At 47.5% G+C, this 17,103-nt stretch overlaps 1 protein-coding gene across 2 annotated transcripts in view; it reads left to right on the top strand.

The window, feature by feature from the left end:
- Positions 1-17,103, top strand: part of MEGF11 (multiple EGF like domains 11) — a 1,491,879-nt gene that overhangs the window by 802,986 nt on the left and 671,790 nt on the right. For both annotated transcript variants that reach the window (XM_078683026.1, XM_078683027.1), the window contains exon 8: positions 7,884-8,058. In XM_078683026.1, the coding sequence (XP_078539152.1) occupies positions 7,884-8,058 (175 nt within the window). The remainder of the gene's footprint in view (positions 1-7,883; positions 8,059-17,103) is intronic.

Below are 17,103 nucleotides of genomic sequence, written 5' to 3'. Positions count from 1 at the left end.
GAAGGACAAACCACGAAATGTATCTGACAGGCAGTTCCAGGGAGTCGGACTTTGTCCTGTGAAAAGAAGGAGTTTTCTTCAGAGAAACAACAAAGTCCATTTTCAGATTGGGATTTAGAAACTTCTTTGAACTTCACTATTTACAGGCCCTACTGGGGCCAATCTACTTGGTGTATCTGACCCCGCGATCCATGGCAGTCGGTCTCAAACTACACCTAGGTCCTGGTCTGCCATGACTACAATTGTTACTTTGGGCTCCTTGGTGCTATTTTCTCCATAATCTTTCGAAAATTCATATCTCTAGTTCTTATTGGATTTTGCCATTTTGGTGCCATTTTACTTATTAAAATGTTCTCTATTTTTATCAATTGGACTGGGATCTTTGTTGTGTTTTTGATACATGCACTCTCGTGGAATGCTACAGGCAAAAGAAAAAGCTGTTCCCATAAAGTGAGCAGCAGAAGGACATAAATGAATTGTTAATCCTTCAAGGGAGGGACAGACAAGATGGAGAAAGCAAGCAAGTGAATAAGAAGCAGGCAAATGAGAGTGACAGTAAAGGCAAACAATTGTGAGCAATGGGCAGGTTTCAAGTCTCTCTATGTTTATGGTAAAGCCACAATATGTATTTTGCAATCAGAGAGTTGCATTATTTGGAAGGTTAAAACTAGTTACATTGAGGCCAAAACTCCTGATGCCTGCACATAACTCCCGAGCCCTCGCAACCAGGGCCGACTTTAGGGTGGTGCAACCCATCCAGCCATACCTGGCGCTGAGTTCGGGGTGCATTGTGTTAGAAAATAACTTATCAATTTAAAAGCACCTGCTGCAGGAGTCCTTGTATGTCCAGCAGGTTTCAGGCATCAATAAAAATGTCAGGATAATGCTGCTTATAAATACCCCTGCTGGAGAGAGAGCAGATTTTTCAGTGGCAGTTTCTTTCACAGGATTATTATGCCTACTACAAAGAACATGTAACATGCACATCACATAACTTTATTTATGTGGATAGCTTAGTGCACAGGTACTCAAAGTACGGCCTGCGGGCCAGTAGCGGCCCGGCAAGCCTTCAGTGGCTGCCCACGGAGCTTGAGACATCGCACCTGTGTTCTTTTTTAAACTTCAGCAAACACCTCTGGTAGCAGCAGTGCGGAATCAGAGAGACTACTCTGTGGGGGCCGGGCGATTCCAGCCACAGTCAAGAGTGGAGCTTCAGGGGCGCTAAGAGGTAAACAAAGCCTCATTAACAAACAAATGGTCTGTGAAGTACTGGGGTGCCCAGGAGGCTGTGTCAGCCCAGGCTGACACACAGGGGAGCGGGCGGTGGGGTTACGGGGGGGGGGGGGGAGGAGGAGAGGACAGCAGGAACTGAGAGCCGGTGAGGGAGGTGGGAGGGCAGAGCAGGGAGTGAGAGCCAGGTGAGGGAGGTGGGAGGGCAGCAGGGAGCGAGAGCCAGGTGAGGTGGGAGGGCAGAGAAGGGAGTGAAAACTCTGTGAGAGCAGAGCAGGGAGTGAGAGCCCGGGTGAGGGAGGAGGGAGGTGGGAGGTGGGAGGGCAGCAGGGAGTGCGAGCCGGGTGAGGGGGGAGGGTAGAGCAGGGAGTGAGAGCCCTGTGAGGTTGGAGGGCAGAGCAGGGAGTTCGAGCCCGGGTGAGGGAGGTGGGAGGGCAGAGCAGGGAGTGAGAACCCTGTGAGGTGAGAGGGCAGAGCAGGGAGTGAGAGTCCTGTGAAGTGGGAGGGCAGAGCAGGGAGTGAGAGCCCTGTGAGGTGGGAGGGCAGAGCAGGGAGTGAGAGCCCTGTGAGGTGGGAGGGCAGAGCAGGGATTGAGAGCCGGGTGAGGTGGGAGGGCAGCAGGGAGTGAGAGCCCTGTGAGGTGGGAGGGTAGAGCAGGGAGTGAGAGCCCTGTGAGGTGGGAGGGCAGAGCAGGGAGTGAGAGCCCTGTGAGGTGGGAGGGCAGAGCATGGAGTGAGAGCCCGGGTGTGGGAGGTGGGAGGGTAGCAGTGAGTGAGAGCCGGATGAGGTGACGGAGGGCAGCAGGGAGTGAGAGCCGGGTGAGGTGACGGAGGGCAGCAGGGAGTGAGAGCCGGGTGAGGTGACGGAGGGCAGCAGGGAGTGAGAGCCGGGTGAGGTGACGGAGGGCAGCAGGGAGTGAGAGCCGGGTGAGGTGACAGAGGGCAGCAGGGAGTGAGAGCCGGGTGAGGTGAGACAGATAGAGATAGAGACAGATAAAGACATATAGAGACAGAGACAGATAGAGACAGGGGCAGACTGAGCTGGATAGGGTCAGAGACAGGAACAGACAGAGACAGATAGAGGCAGAGACAGATAGAGGCAGAGACAGATAGAGGTAGAGATAGACAGCGATAGAGACAGACAGCGATAGAGACAGACAGCGATAGAGACAGACAGAGAGAGAGACAGAGAGAGAGAGGCAGACAGAGGGAGACAGACAGAGGAAGACAGACAGACAGGCAGAGGGAAAGAGGGAGGGAGACAGAAAGATGGAGGGTGACAGACAGATGGAGTGTGACAGACATATGGAGGGTGACAGACAGAGGGAAGGAGACAGAGGGAGGGAGGGAGACAGACAGAGGGAGGGAGACAGACAGAGGGAGGAAGGCAGACAGACGGAGGGAGGTAGGCAGACAGACAGAGGGAGGGAGACAGACAGACAGAGGGAGACAGACAGAGGGAGACAGACAGACAGAGGGAGACAGACAGAGGGAGACAGACAGGAGGAAGGAGACAGACAGAGGGAGGGAGGGAGGGAGACAGACAGAGGGAGGGAGGGAGACAGACAGGGAGGGAGGGAGGGTGACAGACAGAGGGAGGGAGGGAGACAGACAGGCAGACAGAGGGAGGGAGGGAGGGAGACAGAGAGACAGGGAGGGAGACAGACAGAGGGAGGGAGACAGACAGACAGACAGAGGGAGGGAGGGGGACAGGGAGGGAGGGATGGGGACAGAGGGAGGGAGGGAGGGAGACAGAGGGAGGGAGGGAGACAACAGAGGGAGGGAGGGAGACAGACAGAGGGAGATGGACAGTGGGACACAGATAGAGGGAGAATGATGGAGGGAGACAGAGAGAAGGAAGGAAAGAGAGGGAGGGAGACAGACAGAGAGAGAAAGAGAGGTGAGACAGAGAGAGACAGAGGGAGATCTAGAGAAAGGGAAGGAGGGAGACAGAGAGAGAGATAGAAGGAGGGAGACAGAGAGAGAGATAGAAGGAGGGAGAAAGAGAGAGGGAGGAAGAGGTAGGGAGAGGGAGAGAGAGAGAGAGAAAGAGAGATGTGTGTGTATGCTGGTCTGTTGGCTCAGTGGATGAACGCGTCCGACGCAGGGGCCTGTGTTCAACTTCATGGTCAGTTTTTTTCTTTCCAGCCCCTTCCCCCTCCCCCACTGATCCCCCCTCCACCGGTGCGGCCCTCGGCCACAAACCACACTGTAAATTCGGCCCCCGAGAGAAAGTTTGTGAGTACCCATGGCTTAGTGGGATACTGTTTTTTGTCACAGATAGCCTTATTTTTACTTGCAGTACATAGGCTTCAATCCTAATATGGTACCTAAGAACTGTCGTTATAGAGTTGCATGCAAACTGCATGGTCTAGGTTCGAAAGTTATGTTTTTTCCCAGCCTTTGATTATCCTAATGTTGCTAAAAAAGGGTTGGTTTGGATAGAAATACATTCCTATAACCGAAGACAACCCCAACTACTATGGTATGTGTTAACTTTTAACGTTGTGCTTCTTCAGACTAAACACTTTTAAAATATACTGCCTACTAGTATGGATGACATATTGTATTCGTCAATGTTTTATGTAACGTTTCCTAGAGATTGGTTTACACACATATGATTTATTGTCTCTGTATAGTTTATGTGTGATGTAAAGTGTTACACTGGTATGAGCAGCGTCATAAAACAAATTAAATACATTTGAGAGAGAGGCTATAGAGAGATGAGGGGCACTGTTGGAGGGTTGTAGTGAGGGAATCTGCGAAGAAGGAGGTCATTGAGGGAGGGGCGCCAAACAAATTTGCCGCACCAGGCGCCACCAGCGCTAAAGCCGGCCCTGAGATGCTAACAAAACAAAGACCAACGGAAAATGAGCAGACAAAAACTATGAAACCAAGAAAATAGGAAGCTATCAAAATCAGCTCTGAAACCAGACAGGCTACTTGTGTGGTACGAGATCAAAAATACTAGAGCAGGTGTAATGGGAAGAGTTCTCGTCTCTGAGAGTAAAGTAAAGAAGGCTACGTCACTACTGTGACGCACCCTCATACTACAATTTCACTTTTCGTATAACGATATGTGTAGGAGTGATTTTCAGGCACATAAATTGCACAATGTAAAAAAAAAATGTTGTAGTTCATACGGATCTTCCATAAATATCCCTGGGCCTGATGCCGAGAACTTACTGCAGCTCGAAAGAAGCAATGCAGTTTGCTGTAAGCAGCCCCTGTCTATGGGAAACGTCAGTCAGACTAGCGGCGGCTCCTCCGCTAAGCCAGAGGAGTGTTGTCCCACTGCTCTGGGAGCAGTTTAAAAAGAAAAACTAAAATGATAATAACTAATGTTATTATCATTTTAGTTTTCCTTCCTGTTTAGGTGACGAGGGGTGGGGCTGGGCTGGCCAGAGCAGGGGCCAGGGGGAAGAGTGTTAGGCACATTCTAAAGTGTGCAGGACGGTTTGGTTGGCTCTCTTGGGCCGGCCAATTCATCCTGCGCACTTTGCATGTTCCCCACCAGGCTGCATTACACAGCGTGTTAGGGAACGCGCACAGCCTCCCTGTCCCCCTGTGAGTGCCGACCCACGGCGCTTGGACCATTCATTGATTGGCCAGGGAATTCTGGGAGGCTGTGTGTTTCCTGTTGCGGTGCGGAGAAAACATCGGAGGAGAGGTGGATGCCGGTGGCACCAAGGTAAGTGTTTTTATTTATTTTTTTATTTCCCCCTTCTGCTCCCTCATCCACTTCCCCCCATTCCCCATGCCTCACCACCCCTGTTCAGTAGCAGCGGCTACTGAGTAAAAATATACCTTCCGGAGACAAGCATGTCACCATTAGTAACTAGTTCAACCATTTTCAATGCCTTGTACATTAAACCCTCCTACCATCAAGTGACTTGAGACAATTTAGTTTGTGGAGTTATGTTAGCATATTCATTCATCCACACAAATGAATTGTCGGTGGTGGTTTATGTGGTAGGAAAAAAGTTGGGTGTGACTGCCATATCATGATGGTCAGTGGCAGCTGCCACATTGAAAAAGTGGTGGAGCGGGGGCAGGGCGGGGAGCTCCGCCGGAGGGAGAGCACGGGGGAGTTTTAAAATAATTAAAAAAATGAAAAAGTTAAACTTACCTACTGCCAGCCGCCTCCCGCGTTGCGCCTTCGTGTTGGTTCTTCCTTGTCCCAGCAGACACTGGGACCATGTCACAGACTTCCTGTCCAATCCCCACGCTGCTCTCATGCTGGAAGCAGCGTGGGGATTGGCCTGAGCGGGCTGAAAAGACGCTTCGCTCAAGTCAGGGAGTCTGTGGGGTTTCTCCAGCCCGGCTGTTCAATACAGCTAGGTTAGAAAAACCTAAGTGCACAAGTGTGTTTGGCCAGCCTGAGACATCCGGCCAAACACACATGGACACTTAGAGAGTGCTCATAGCACTCCTCCCCCTCCCATGCTGCGGCCCCGCCTCTCCCTGCACACGCTGGCTGAGCCAGATGCTTGAAAATAAAACGATAATCTAATATAGTTTTATTTTTTAGCCGCTGGCTCTGAGCCAGTGGGCGACGCTCCGCCGCCATTGCAGTGGAGTCGCCCCTGATGACGGTTGTACTCCTGGTTGTGTTGTGTACTGACGGAGACTGTCAGGTCACAGCTTGTTGCAGAGTGGACTCCAGTGACGTAGTTTGCACAGCGGTGGAATATATTGATAAACTTTAAGTGCACCTTTAGCACATATCAATGCCTATATCGAGGGATGGTGTTTATCAAGGTGGGTGAGAGTATACAGCCTTCCGATCTCTGTAGTGCGTGGTGCATTAGTACGCTGAGCTATCTTACCGCAAGGGCCTGCTTTAAACCGTGTTTTGAATCAGTCCTATAAACCGCCTGGAGTTGGTGTGGGCCGAGGTCCGAACTGCAGCTAAAAATAGGCGGCATGTCTGCTCTTACATGCTGGATTTTAACATAAAAATTGAGTCGAATTTCAACAATTCAGGAGACCCCAGCAACTTCATGAAAGGAATACCAGAATATCTGTAGACAGAGAATATAATATAGTATAATTAATTTGTTTTATATCACCCATAGGAGGGGGAATCCAAAAATGTTGTGAGTGGAAAATCTGCATGACAAAGGCCATGGCGACCGTCCCCTCCGGCTGTGTTCCCTCTGCAGTTTTTAATTCGTGGTTAATGATGTAGCCCCAGGCCACAGCGAATGTTGTGCAAACCTGGCACCAAAAGTCAGCCCGAGGACACGGATGCGGGGGGAGACGAATGTGCCAAAGCCTCTCTCCAGTTTCAAACCCGGGAACTGTGACTTAGAGTTAAGGCAGGACGTGCAAGTGAGGGGGGCAGAAGCATCCAGAGAGCCCTGGCGTGTGCACAGATGTGTACTTTTAATTAGTCTACACATGCTGTGGATGGGGATATAGTAGGAATTCGAAGTGGCATTAATCCCTGTGGCAGGCAGTGCATACATGGCAGCCATAGCATGGTATGGGATATACACACACACAGAAGTGGCTTCCTTTGGCAGTCCAGAGCTGCAGCGCATGCACAGGAGGTGGCAGAAAGTTTATTTTTCTGTGCATTGGGGACAGTATGCTATCAAATGTATGTCAAGGCTCGGGCGGGCGCATTGAAGTCACTCTCCGGCGGCAGGTTAGCCCAGCACCATGTGACTCTGGGCAATAGCTCGCTTAATCTTCCCGACGGCCCCCAGCGCCTAGAGACCCTTACGGGTGATTGTGCGCTTTACAAATGTGGACTTTACTTTACTTTACTCCCCAGTCGCTGCAGCGATGGATAAGTGGTACATTTTACTGGCACATATTACGTTTATCCAGGAATGTTCTAGTGGTAAATGCCAGAGCTCTGGGGGTTAGTGATTGGCAGTTTTCCAAACCCACCCGATTTAGGATGTATTGATGGCATACACTATAATTAGAGAGGACGGGATATCCACCCTTTTTGGCGGATGCACCCTCATAAAGGCACACTTTTATCACAAATTTGCCATTTTTATTTGAACATGTTTCCCAGCTGATAAGCAGAGGAGTATCTTGCACAGATACCTGGGCAGGAAGAATTCCCGGCAGTCACTGCGGCATACAGAACTAACAAAAACATGTTGTGACAAGCAGAGGTTATTGAGAGGGTAGTGTCATGGGCGACTTCGTCTTGTCTGTCTTTCTGATATGTGTGCAATCGAATGTCCTTGAACGTCCTTACTCTGGCGCGGCCTGGCCTGTAAGCAGCAAGGGATTCCTCAAGAAGGACCAAAGCAGGGAACCCCTGCGCACATGGAGATCAGAGGGATGGGTGGGCAAAGTTTCAAACACCTCCTTTGAATGTGGCCAAAGCTGGCAAACATTTTGCCCAGCTGCTGTTTTAACAGGCTGTTCCCTTTTGCTCAACTTCACTTGCAGGACATGTTTTTTGCAGAAGAAAAGGGTTTGTATATTTGGGCTTTACTCCTTCAGACCTACTTATAAACTTCACAAACTTTGGGGAGAAATCACTTATTTGCAGAGAATACTCGTCACACGATCATGATATGCCTGGGGGGACTTAAGTGATCCACTGTCACCGATAGGGCGGGAACTGTCTTGTATTATTGTCTATTATTGTCACGGAACATTTGCCTCTTTCTTCTCTTGCAGCTGCCACCCCTTGTCCGGAGAGTGCACCTGTCGGGCGGGCTGGTCCGGCCTGTACTGTGATGAGACCTGCTCCCCCGGGTACTACGGGGAAGGGTGCCACCGCATCTGCTCCTGCCAGAACGGGGCCGACTGTGACGGGGTGTCCGGCAAGTGCTTCTGTGCCCCGGGATATGCGGTAAGTGTGCCGCAGGAGCAGTCCCTCAGGAGGAATAAGCATCTTTAATGGCACTGCATAGCTTAATGGCAGTGTTACATTTTAATTGCATGCATATGTCTTCACAGTTCATCAAAACACATATTCCTGCATAAAAACAGCAAGAGAGTTAAAACCCAAAGCGTTTTATCCAGCATGTCAGACACTTTTATATTTGCGCTTCCTAATAAAATATAAAGTCTAAACGTATTTTTCTTTTGTGAGCAGTCCGGGAAATAAGCCACGAATATGTAGCTGTCTATTTATTCAGCACGTGGTAACCTTGTTTAAATGAAATTCGTTTCTAAAATGTGGCTTCAGTTTTTGAAATGTGTGCTGTGGAAATGGCCGTCTTTGTTGTTTCAAAGGAGGGCGGCGTATCACACACATGTGTAGGGTCACGCTGAAGTGTCTGGCAACATATGCAACATCGATCCAGCACAGGAAATGTAAGCCTGTGCTCTGCAGACTGTCAGTCTTGGTACCTGCCTCAAGGAGAGCTTTAGGGCAGCGGGAGTGGTGCGCCGGCACTGGGCGCTCAACTGGGGCAAGGCCATTGACCTCAGATAGGGGCGCTCTGTTTAGCAATTACTTGTGAAAACACCTCCAGTGTCCAGTTTTCAGGCAGTGATAAAAATGTCAAGTTAACTCTTGTGATTAATGTTCCTGCTAGAGAGAGAGATGAGAGTTTTGTTTAGGGGCAGTTTTGACTCTATAAAGTAGCATAGAGGATTACTATGCCTGCAGCAAAGAACCCGTACTGTGCAGATCACAGATCTGCATTTCATGTGGATAGCGGAGTGGATTACTGCTTTTGTCACAGAGATCGTTTTGTCACCGCAGTTCACAAGATACAACCATAATATAGAACAGTGACTGTTACGACCGGTCATCAAACAGCTGCATGCAAATAAAATAGGTTAGGACGTTTTTTTTTTCCCCTAGTCTTTTATCTATTCCTAATGTTACTGAAAAGTGTTTGTTTGGGTAGATATACAATCCTATTAGTAATGCCAATCTTTATCAGAGCTTTAAAACAGATGAAATGTATGTGAGTGAGTGGCTATGGAGAGATGAGGGGCACTTTTGCCTGGTGGTCATTAGGAAAGCCAAGGAGGTGTACATGGGGGCAAAAATGATTGTTGCCAACCGCTCTAAAGCCGGCCTGGCTAATGTCTTTCCAGTCTATAGATAAGTACTTCGTCATAATTGAAACCCTAATGGTACTGTGGACAGGTGGTACTGTAGACTACTCACAGTGCTAGCTATTTTTAATGTATCTTGTTTCCATAGTCTTTCGAAGTAGCCCAGTTGATTTACGGCCTTAAAAAATGGTTCCCTCTGTCATTATTCCAAGGAGAGCTTTTAGTTTTATATCTCTAGAGACTCAGGCAGAAATATTCTACAAACAAGTCTTGACTGTAGATTAAATCCAGAACCCAGTGTCAAGGTGTACACATTAAATTGCTTCTCCAAAGCAACACTGGTAGGGCATAGTCTGATTGCTAGGTGGATCATGAATATTGCTAGATGGATTACAAATATTGCTAGGTGGATCACAAATTATGCATTTGGCTAAGCACACTGCTTCCTCCAATGCTGACTCGCCTACCAGGCAGCACAAGCATATTGTGAACTTGGGCTTACAGCCTTTCCATTGCCTAACCTTGGTTGTCTTCAGGGCTGCAACACAATCCTACAAGGGGTCCCTAATCGTTCAAAGGGGCCCTATTCAGTCCAAGGGCAATGATTATCTGTGCAATTTGGGTGACTTGGGTGCCTCTCGTCACATTATGTGGGGGGGGGCATAATTTTGTGTTATGCCACTGGCTGACTTTATTTTCATTCTCATTACTTGCTTCTCATTCAAGACCTGCCTTCCTCTTCTTATATTCCCCCCCCCCATCTACCACAGCATTCCCCTTTTTACCATTCTTTTGATTGCACAACTTTTATCCTTTCTCTACGCACTTTTATAGAACTATACATCGTAGAGCCATTTGCCAACTTATACTGAGTGCTCTATGTACCCCGGAAGCAGCCTCCAAGAGAGGCCTCCACTCCACTGATTGCAGACTTTCCACCACGGGAGCAGCCTCCCCGAGAGGCCTCCACCCCACTGATTGCAGACTTCCCAATGCCGAGGGTGTTGGCTAGAGACCGCGCTGACTTAGATCTTCCCCTCATGCAAGAGGAAATTGGCTCTACTAGTCAGGATGTGAACTCTGGTAAAACTCTGGGTCCAGATGGGTTTCTTGTGGAATACTATTGCTTTTTTCAGACCCTCCTGATTTCCCGTCTTCTGGACAAGTTTCAGGAAGCTATTTCAAAATCACACTTCCCACCGGAACTCGACCTAACAACCATGGTGATTCTACCTAAACCGAACCGTCCCATCGATCGACACAGGTACTATAGACTAATCTCTTTTGTCAACTGTGAGTTTAAACTCTGTGCCAAGGTTTTAGCCAAATGGCTTCTCACAAGGCTGCCCCAATTAGTCCACCCCGATCAATGTGGGTTCATACCCTACCTGAGCACTAGACCCTGCATTCACATAGTCCAAGTGGCCTCACACACCTTGCCGATCCAGAAGATCCTAACATCCCCTACTTATAGACTTTGAAAAAGCATTTGACTCTGTGAACTGGACCTTTATTGACGAAATGCTGGTGAAAACAGGAATTGGACTTAAATTCCGTTAATATATCTGGCTACTCTACTCAAGTCCATGGGGCCCAGGTAAGCTATACTGGCTCTCTATCTTCCCCATTTCCGATAGGACAAGGTACTCCACAATGCTGCCCATTATCTTATCTTCTCATTCCCATTGGCCATCTCATTTGATGCACAAATATGGGGCTTTCATTGGGAGATGGTGCAACGGAAGACCGAATTGCACTCTGCGTGGATGATGGCCTTTTGTTTATTTCTCAGCCTTCCCTCACGGGCCCAAGATTATTCCAGATGCTGTTCCTCTATGCACTGACATCTGGTGTACACGTTAATCCATCTAAATTACTGCTGGTTCCTCTGAAGAGTGGTAGGGATTCAATAGACTGGCAGTAACAACTGGTGAATTGCAGACTGTTTTCAGTATCTTAGAATCCATATAACTTCAGAGCCCAAGCTAACCTGGACCCTCAATCTCGAATCTTTGGCAGATAAGCTCACTGCAGATGTTAATACGTGGGCAAAACTCTCTCTCAATGTTCTCAGTAGGGTAGACCTTTTAAAAATGATCGCATTGGCCTGAATGGTGTCTGTCCTTTAAAACTTCCAGCTCCTGATACCCAAGCCCTGGTTTCAACACACCATGGTCAAGATGCAATCTTTCCTGTCACCAGTCTAGCCTTCGGCAAATGTGTTCACTCCCCTATGACTGGGGGAGAGGCATGGCTGAAATGTGCATATACTACTGGGCGGCCCACATACTAGTAATTTACGAATAGTTGTGTGGAGGGTGGCACAACCCTGTGTTCCTCCTAGAGATCTCACTTAAGGCCCGAGACAACATCTTGGGTATGCTTTATGAAGACCCATTCCCCATAACCCAACCAGGGTGGCCCTGCTTTCAACCGGCCTGCACTTAAAACAGTCAGGTGGGACAAAAGTTTCACGTTAAAAACACCCCTGTTGAGAGGGCGATGGCGGCAACACTCTGCCTCCCTCAATGGATTTCACAGGCGGGTGAAAATGGACATGTCCACAGCTGGTGACATATGGCAGGAGTAACATTTGAATTAATTTCAAACACTCCAAACAGAATATTCCCTACACATATCCAAGTTCTTTCGAATTGATAATTGAATAATAAAATCCACTGATTCCAATATTGCTGGAGCCTTTGCCTCTCAGAGTTCATTTTGAAGTAGAAACTAAAAAAAAGCGCTTTCCAGCTGGCGGTGCGAAATTGTTTGAAATTCCAGTCGAACACTACACAGAGAGATATCAAGGCAATAAGTAAGGATGCAGGCTTGTATCTCTCTGTGAATTAGCAGGGAGTGTGAGTGTTTTCCACCTGAATGGGGAATAACAAGCAGGAATATTTGGCCCCATTCCATTTGTTTTCCCTCTTCCAAGGAAAATAACAGGCCTAATAAACACACATTTACCACTTGTTTCAAGCAGGTGGTAAATGTGTAGGGAATGTTCTCTCTTGGTCGTGGGAGAGTGATCAGGGGGTGGGGAGTAGCAGGATGGCAGAGCTCCTGTAACTTCAGCTTCTCTGCTCTCCCATGCTGCTGTATATGTGCAGACAGGAGCAGGGCACACAGTGGCAGCCGCCACAATAAAGAAGTGATGGGCAGGTGGATGGGGTAGGGGAGTGCGGGAGGGGGAACACGTGGGGGGGTTATAATATTTTTTTTCTAAACTAAACACTTAACTAGAGCTGCTGCCCACCTCCCGCATCGCGCTCGGCCTGGTCCTTCCGGGTTCCAGTAAGCACTGGGGCGACATCATGGACTCCCTGCAATCCTCTTGCTGCTCTCACGAGCAGCACGGGGATTGGTCTGAGCAGGCTGGAAAGACACAACGCTGAGACTAGCGAGTCCGTGGGGGTTTCTCCAGCCTGGCAGCTCAAAGCAACCCAGCTGGAGAAACCAAAGTGCGCATGTGTGTTTTGTTCGGACTGAGACGGCCGGCCAAACACACATGCGCACTTAAGGACTGCACGCAGCACACCTCCTCCCCATGCCCCGCCCCTCACCACACAAGCTGGCTCAGAGCCTGGAAATGAAAAATAAAAAGATGACATTGTTTTATTTTTCATTTACTGGCTCTGAGCCAGGCAGTGGGGAGACGCTCCTCCGCCATTGGGGATGAGCCGCCACTGAGAGCACAGCAGCTGGCACAACCATGCAGGTCTGCACAAGTCTCCAGTAGTCATGGGCCCAGAATTATTGGGTCCAGACTCTGCGGACCGATAATTCTGGGCACGAAGATATAGAGGTGGGCCAGCCAACAGATTTCCAGGGAGAGGCAGACCAGAGGGTCTGGCTCGGATCTTAGAGCCTGTGCACGAGCCGAGCCCTGAAAGTGTTTGCTATGTCAATCACACATCAAACATCAGGTAAAATATGATGAAGCTGCTTCAAACATCAAGAAAGCCTATTGCCTTTACATGTGAAGGTTTGACATTATGAAATCACATTATATCACTGCACCGAGAAGTGCTTATTCAAAGTGATAGTTTTTAGACATGAACCATTAGCGCACCAAGAGGCAAGACAATTGTCATGTAAACACTGTACATTCCCTAGGTTATTATAGGGCAAAAATATAGTCTGTTAAATCAAGCACAATAGATTTTTGTACAACTAGTATTCTGAACTCACATATTTGAAAATACTTTCAATAAAGTTTTTGGCTGGGATCAAATAATTTAAACTGGGAAGCAGCAATTTATTCAGGTTTATGGTTTCAGTTTGTTTGAATCAACCAGGAATGGGAATCTATTTGTCTTTTGTTTGCTAAGGCTTTGTTTTTTCCTCATCTGGCATTTTTCTGCTGTTTTATATAGTGTGAACTCAACCTGAAGGTACTGCAACGCTTAACCTGAGCGTTAGTTACATTACACAAGGTCACATTCATTGTGCATAGGCAGGGTGACATTAAGGGCCTGATTATGACTATGGCAGTGTGGGAACAGGGCCTCCATGCCACCGCTCCACTCCCACAACGCCGTAGTCCACCGCCGGTCGCCAGCCAGATTACGAGTTTTCTCATCTGGAGGGCGGTCCAATGGGAGTGCCAAAGCCTGTTCCTTCACAGTATGAACTCTGCAGTCCATACTATGCAGAAAAGGGGTTGCATGTACATGTGCCCCCCTGCATGAATCTCTATGACCTGAGGCACCAGGGGTTTCCCCATTGCCAGCCTTTTCATGGTGGGCTCACTGCCATGAAAAGACTGGCACTGAGGAAACTCGTAATATGCTTGGTGGTGCTGGTACGGCACTGCCAGCTTATTACTGCTCTGCCTCACACTGCTGCAACACCGCCAGGGAATGGCCGTTCCCCAGCGGTTGCAACGGTCCAACCGCCAAACTCAAAATAGGGTGTTTGGGCTGCCAGTGCTGCGATAACCACAGTGTGTTGCCCTTAAACACAGGATGTCAAGTCAACAGTGAGACTCGAAGCTGGTCAGCAGTCCTGGCCATATTACTAAATCCTTGTAAACGGATGAAGACAAACAGAAGCCACATGAAGGCTCGGTTTGTTATGGGCTCGAGGTTACAACATGACCTTGAGCTGAGCCAGGGAACAGGCTTGGCCCCTCTCAAGCTTCCAGTGGCTCACCAACCTCTACAAAGATACTGGTAGATTTCTAGTTGCCTTGCTGGTTTAATGATCTCAGATGCTACGTTGTGCAAACGCTCATCTTCCTCCCGCTGAGGGCTAACATTATTTGACAGTCAGCAACTGCTGAGATCCATTGGAATAGGAGCTCATAAAAAAACTAGCAGACAAGCGCCAATAGCATGCCGACCAGGTCCGATTGGAAACCACATTAACACGGAGGGCAGGGACACGCAGGCATGACGCATACATGCACATGCACACACATACCAGTTAGGTGAAAAGACGAATGGCCAGACCACCTTCTCCAGACAACCAACAGCAGAAAGAGATCATATAAACAGTTAAATGTGCACTATACAACACTTAGCCTAACATAGGGAAAGAAGAGAAAGGATGAGACTGTCTGTAAAGCCATGGAGCGAACTGTGAGGAATTGTGTTGTGTAAAGACAGAAGGAGATTGATAACTGATCATTTGGAAGGGGGCAGCAGAAAAAAAAAATTGAAAGATGTAAAGAGCATTTCTCGACCAAATACGGCAACATATTTTGATAATATAGAAGGCTCAAAATTCGCAATGAATTTCCAATCGGACTATTGTAAAAGTTGGTGATATTCGTTGGAGACTTTCCCGAGTGTAGAGAGTGTAGGAGGTTAATATGAGATGCATGGGAGGTTATTATGAGATCCCACTGAACAAAAGAATTGGTAAGTCATCTAAAAACTGTTCAAAGATTGATGAAGGTTAAGCTGAGTCTCAGCGACTTGAGTGACTTTAACATGACAGACACATGGAAGTGCAGGAAAAATACAAGAAGGCAATATGCATTTCCCTTAGCTAAGTTTGAACGAGGATTTCATTATCAACAAGCATAATTCAGGCTGCATCGGAAATTCATTAGAGGGTGCAAAATCATGCAAGAGAATATTGAAAGACACAGCATTTCAGGAGTAAAATGTTAAAAGTAAGATCGTTCCAATATGGTGGGCGAAATTATTTAATCATAGTCTGACCAATTTAAATAATACAGCAAGACATCCTATTAATAATATAGAAGACGTTAAAACTGATCAGTTGAGAAATCTTGTTAATTGATGGAAACACTCTTTCATATTTCATAAAGCCCTAAGCAATGGGGAAGGAACACTAATCCAAATAGTTCCTGAAATCTGATGAGCAGATATAGTCAGTGCATAGTATTTCTTGTTAAAAAAACAATTACAGATGCACAGATTAAAAAATGGGAAAATCTTGGTGCTATGGGCCTCTTTCTAAAGTGTATACTGTGGTCTGTGATCTCCTGTGTCTGCATCTGTTTGTGCCTAAACCTAATCAACAGCACGATATTTTAAAGATATGGGATCATGCAGAATCCACGCTGTTTCTAAAACCAGGTAAAATGGAATAGAGTGTGCCAGTCGCCATCCAATATCGCTTATCAACACAATAACAAACATGCTCTTTCCTTACTTCTGTGCATTACGAAACAACACCTATTACAACCATTCAGTCGCAAAGGGGTAATGTGCACATCAAATGTACTTTCTAACACACCAATGTGGAACAGTTGCGGAGAACCATCACTGAACATCTTCCAACAAAAACACCTCTTATCAATGCCTACTACATTGGTTTCACCACACCCCAACATTTCAGCACTGATATCTTTCTTTTAAATGATTGCACTGCCACAAAGGCATAAGGCGTACGTTGGTCTTTTAACCATGAAGATGTAAAAGGTACATTGCAATGGCTCGTGGAAAAAATTGTATTTTACTTTTCGCAGATAGGAAATAAATCCTAACGCCCTATTCTATTACTGTCTCTGGATTGGGCCAATGGTCCATGATAAGAAACTCACTGGAAGGCCTATGTTGCGATGGCTCACAGTATCAATAGTACAGTCTCACTGCAGTTCAAGATATTGGCGAGTTTTGATGAAAAGGTAAAATTTCTGCATGGGAAGCAACTTCCCCGGAACTAGTTGATAGGGAGAATTTGAGGCAGTTACAGATCAGTCGATAACATGCATGACTTCACTGCAGGAGAAAGCCAGTAAACATTGATGCATAGATGCAAATTTTGTCCAAACAACTTCTCTTTCTCAACAGAGTCCTGCCCCCCTTGCAAAGTGCAGCAGCTCAGTGGCAGTTGGTACTGCGTGACAAGCCTTTCTGCTCTAGATACAAATGTTTCTATCTTTACCTCTGCCAACTTGGTGAATAAATCCCCCATTAACACAGTGTGGGCAAATAAGATGACCAGGTGATTGCAGGTTCTGGGCGGAGGAGCTACATGCAAAGGACACGGACAACTGAAAACCCCGGAGTAAGACAGGAGATGCCCCAGCAGGAAGCTGCTCATGATTTAGCAAGTAGGGTGATGAGCCTTGTGCGATGTACATCCTAAGTTGAGCCCACTCTTATCCCACTACAGATGTTTCACCAGGTCCGAAGACATTCATAGGTCCTTTTGAGATTCCAGGTGTCATCTTCCAGCTGATACGCAAGTTACATCTAAAGGGGGGAGAACTAGGTTTGGGAAGGCAAACTGGGCTAGCAATCGAGAACCTCAGTTGAAAATTCCCAAAATGATACGGAGAGGGACCATGTGATTTCTGGTCATTAAACCTGAACAGTTGTCAGAAAGATGTATCGGATTTAAACAAGCGTGGAGAATTAGGGCAACCAATGCACTTGCATTTTAAGGGTGCCCTGAAGGA

The sequence above is a fragment of the Lissotriton helveticus genome, chromosome 3_1 (genome assembly GCF_964261635.1).
Source record: "Lissotriton helveticus chromosome 3_1, aLisHel1.1, whole genome shotgun sequence".
Taxonomy (NCBI): Eukaryota; Metazoa; Chordata; class Amphibia; order Caudata; family Salamandridae; genus Lissotriton; species Lissotriton helveticus.
The sequence above is the reverse complement of the archived record's forward strand: the minus strand, read 5'-3'. Positions and strand labels throughout refer to the sequence as shown.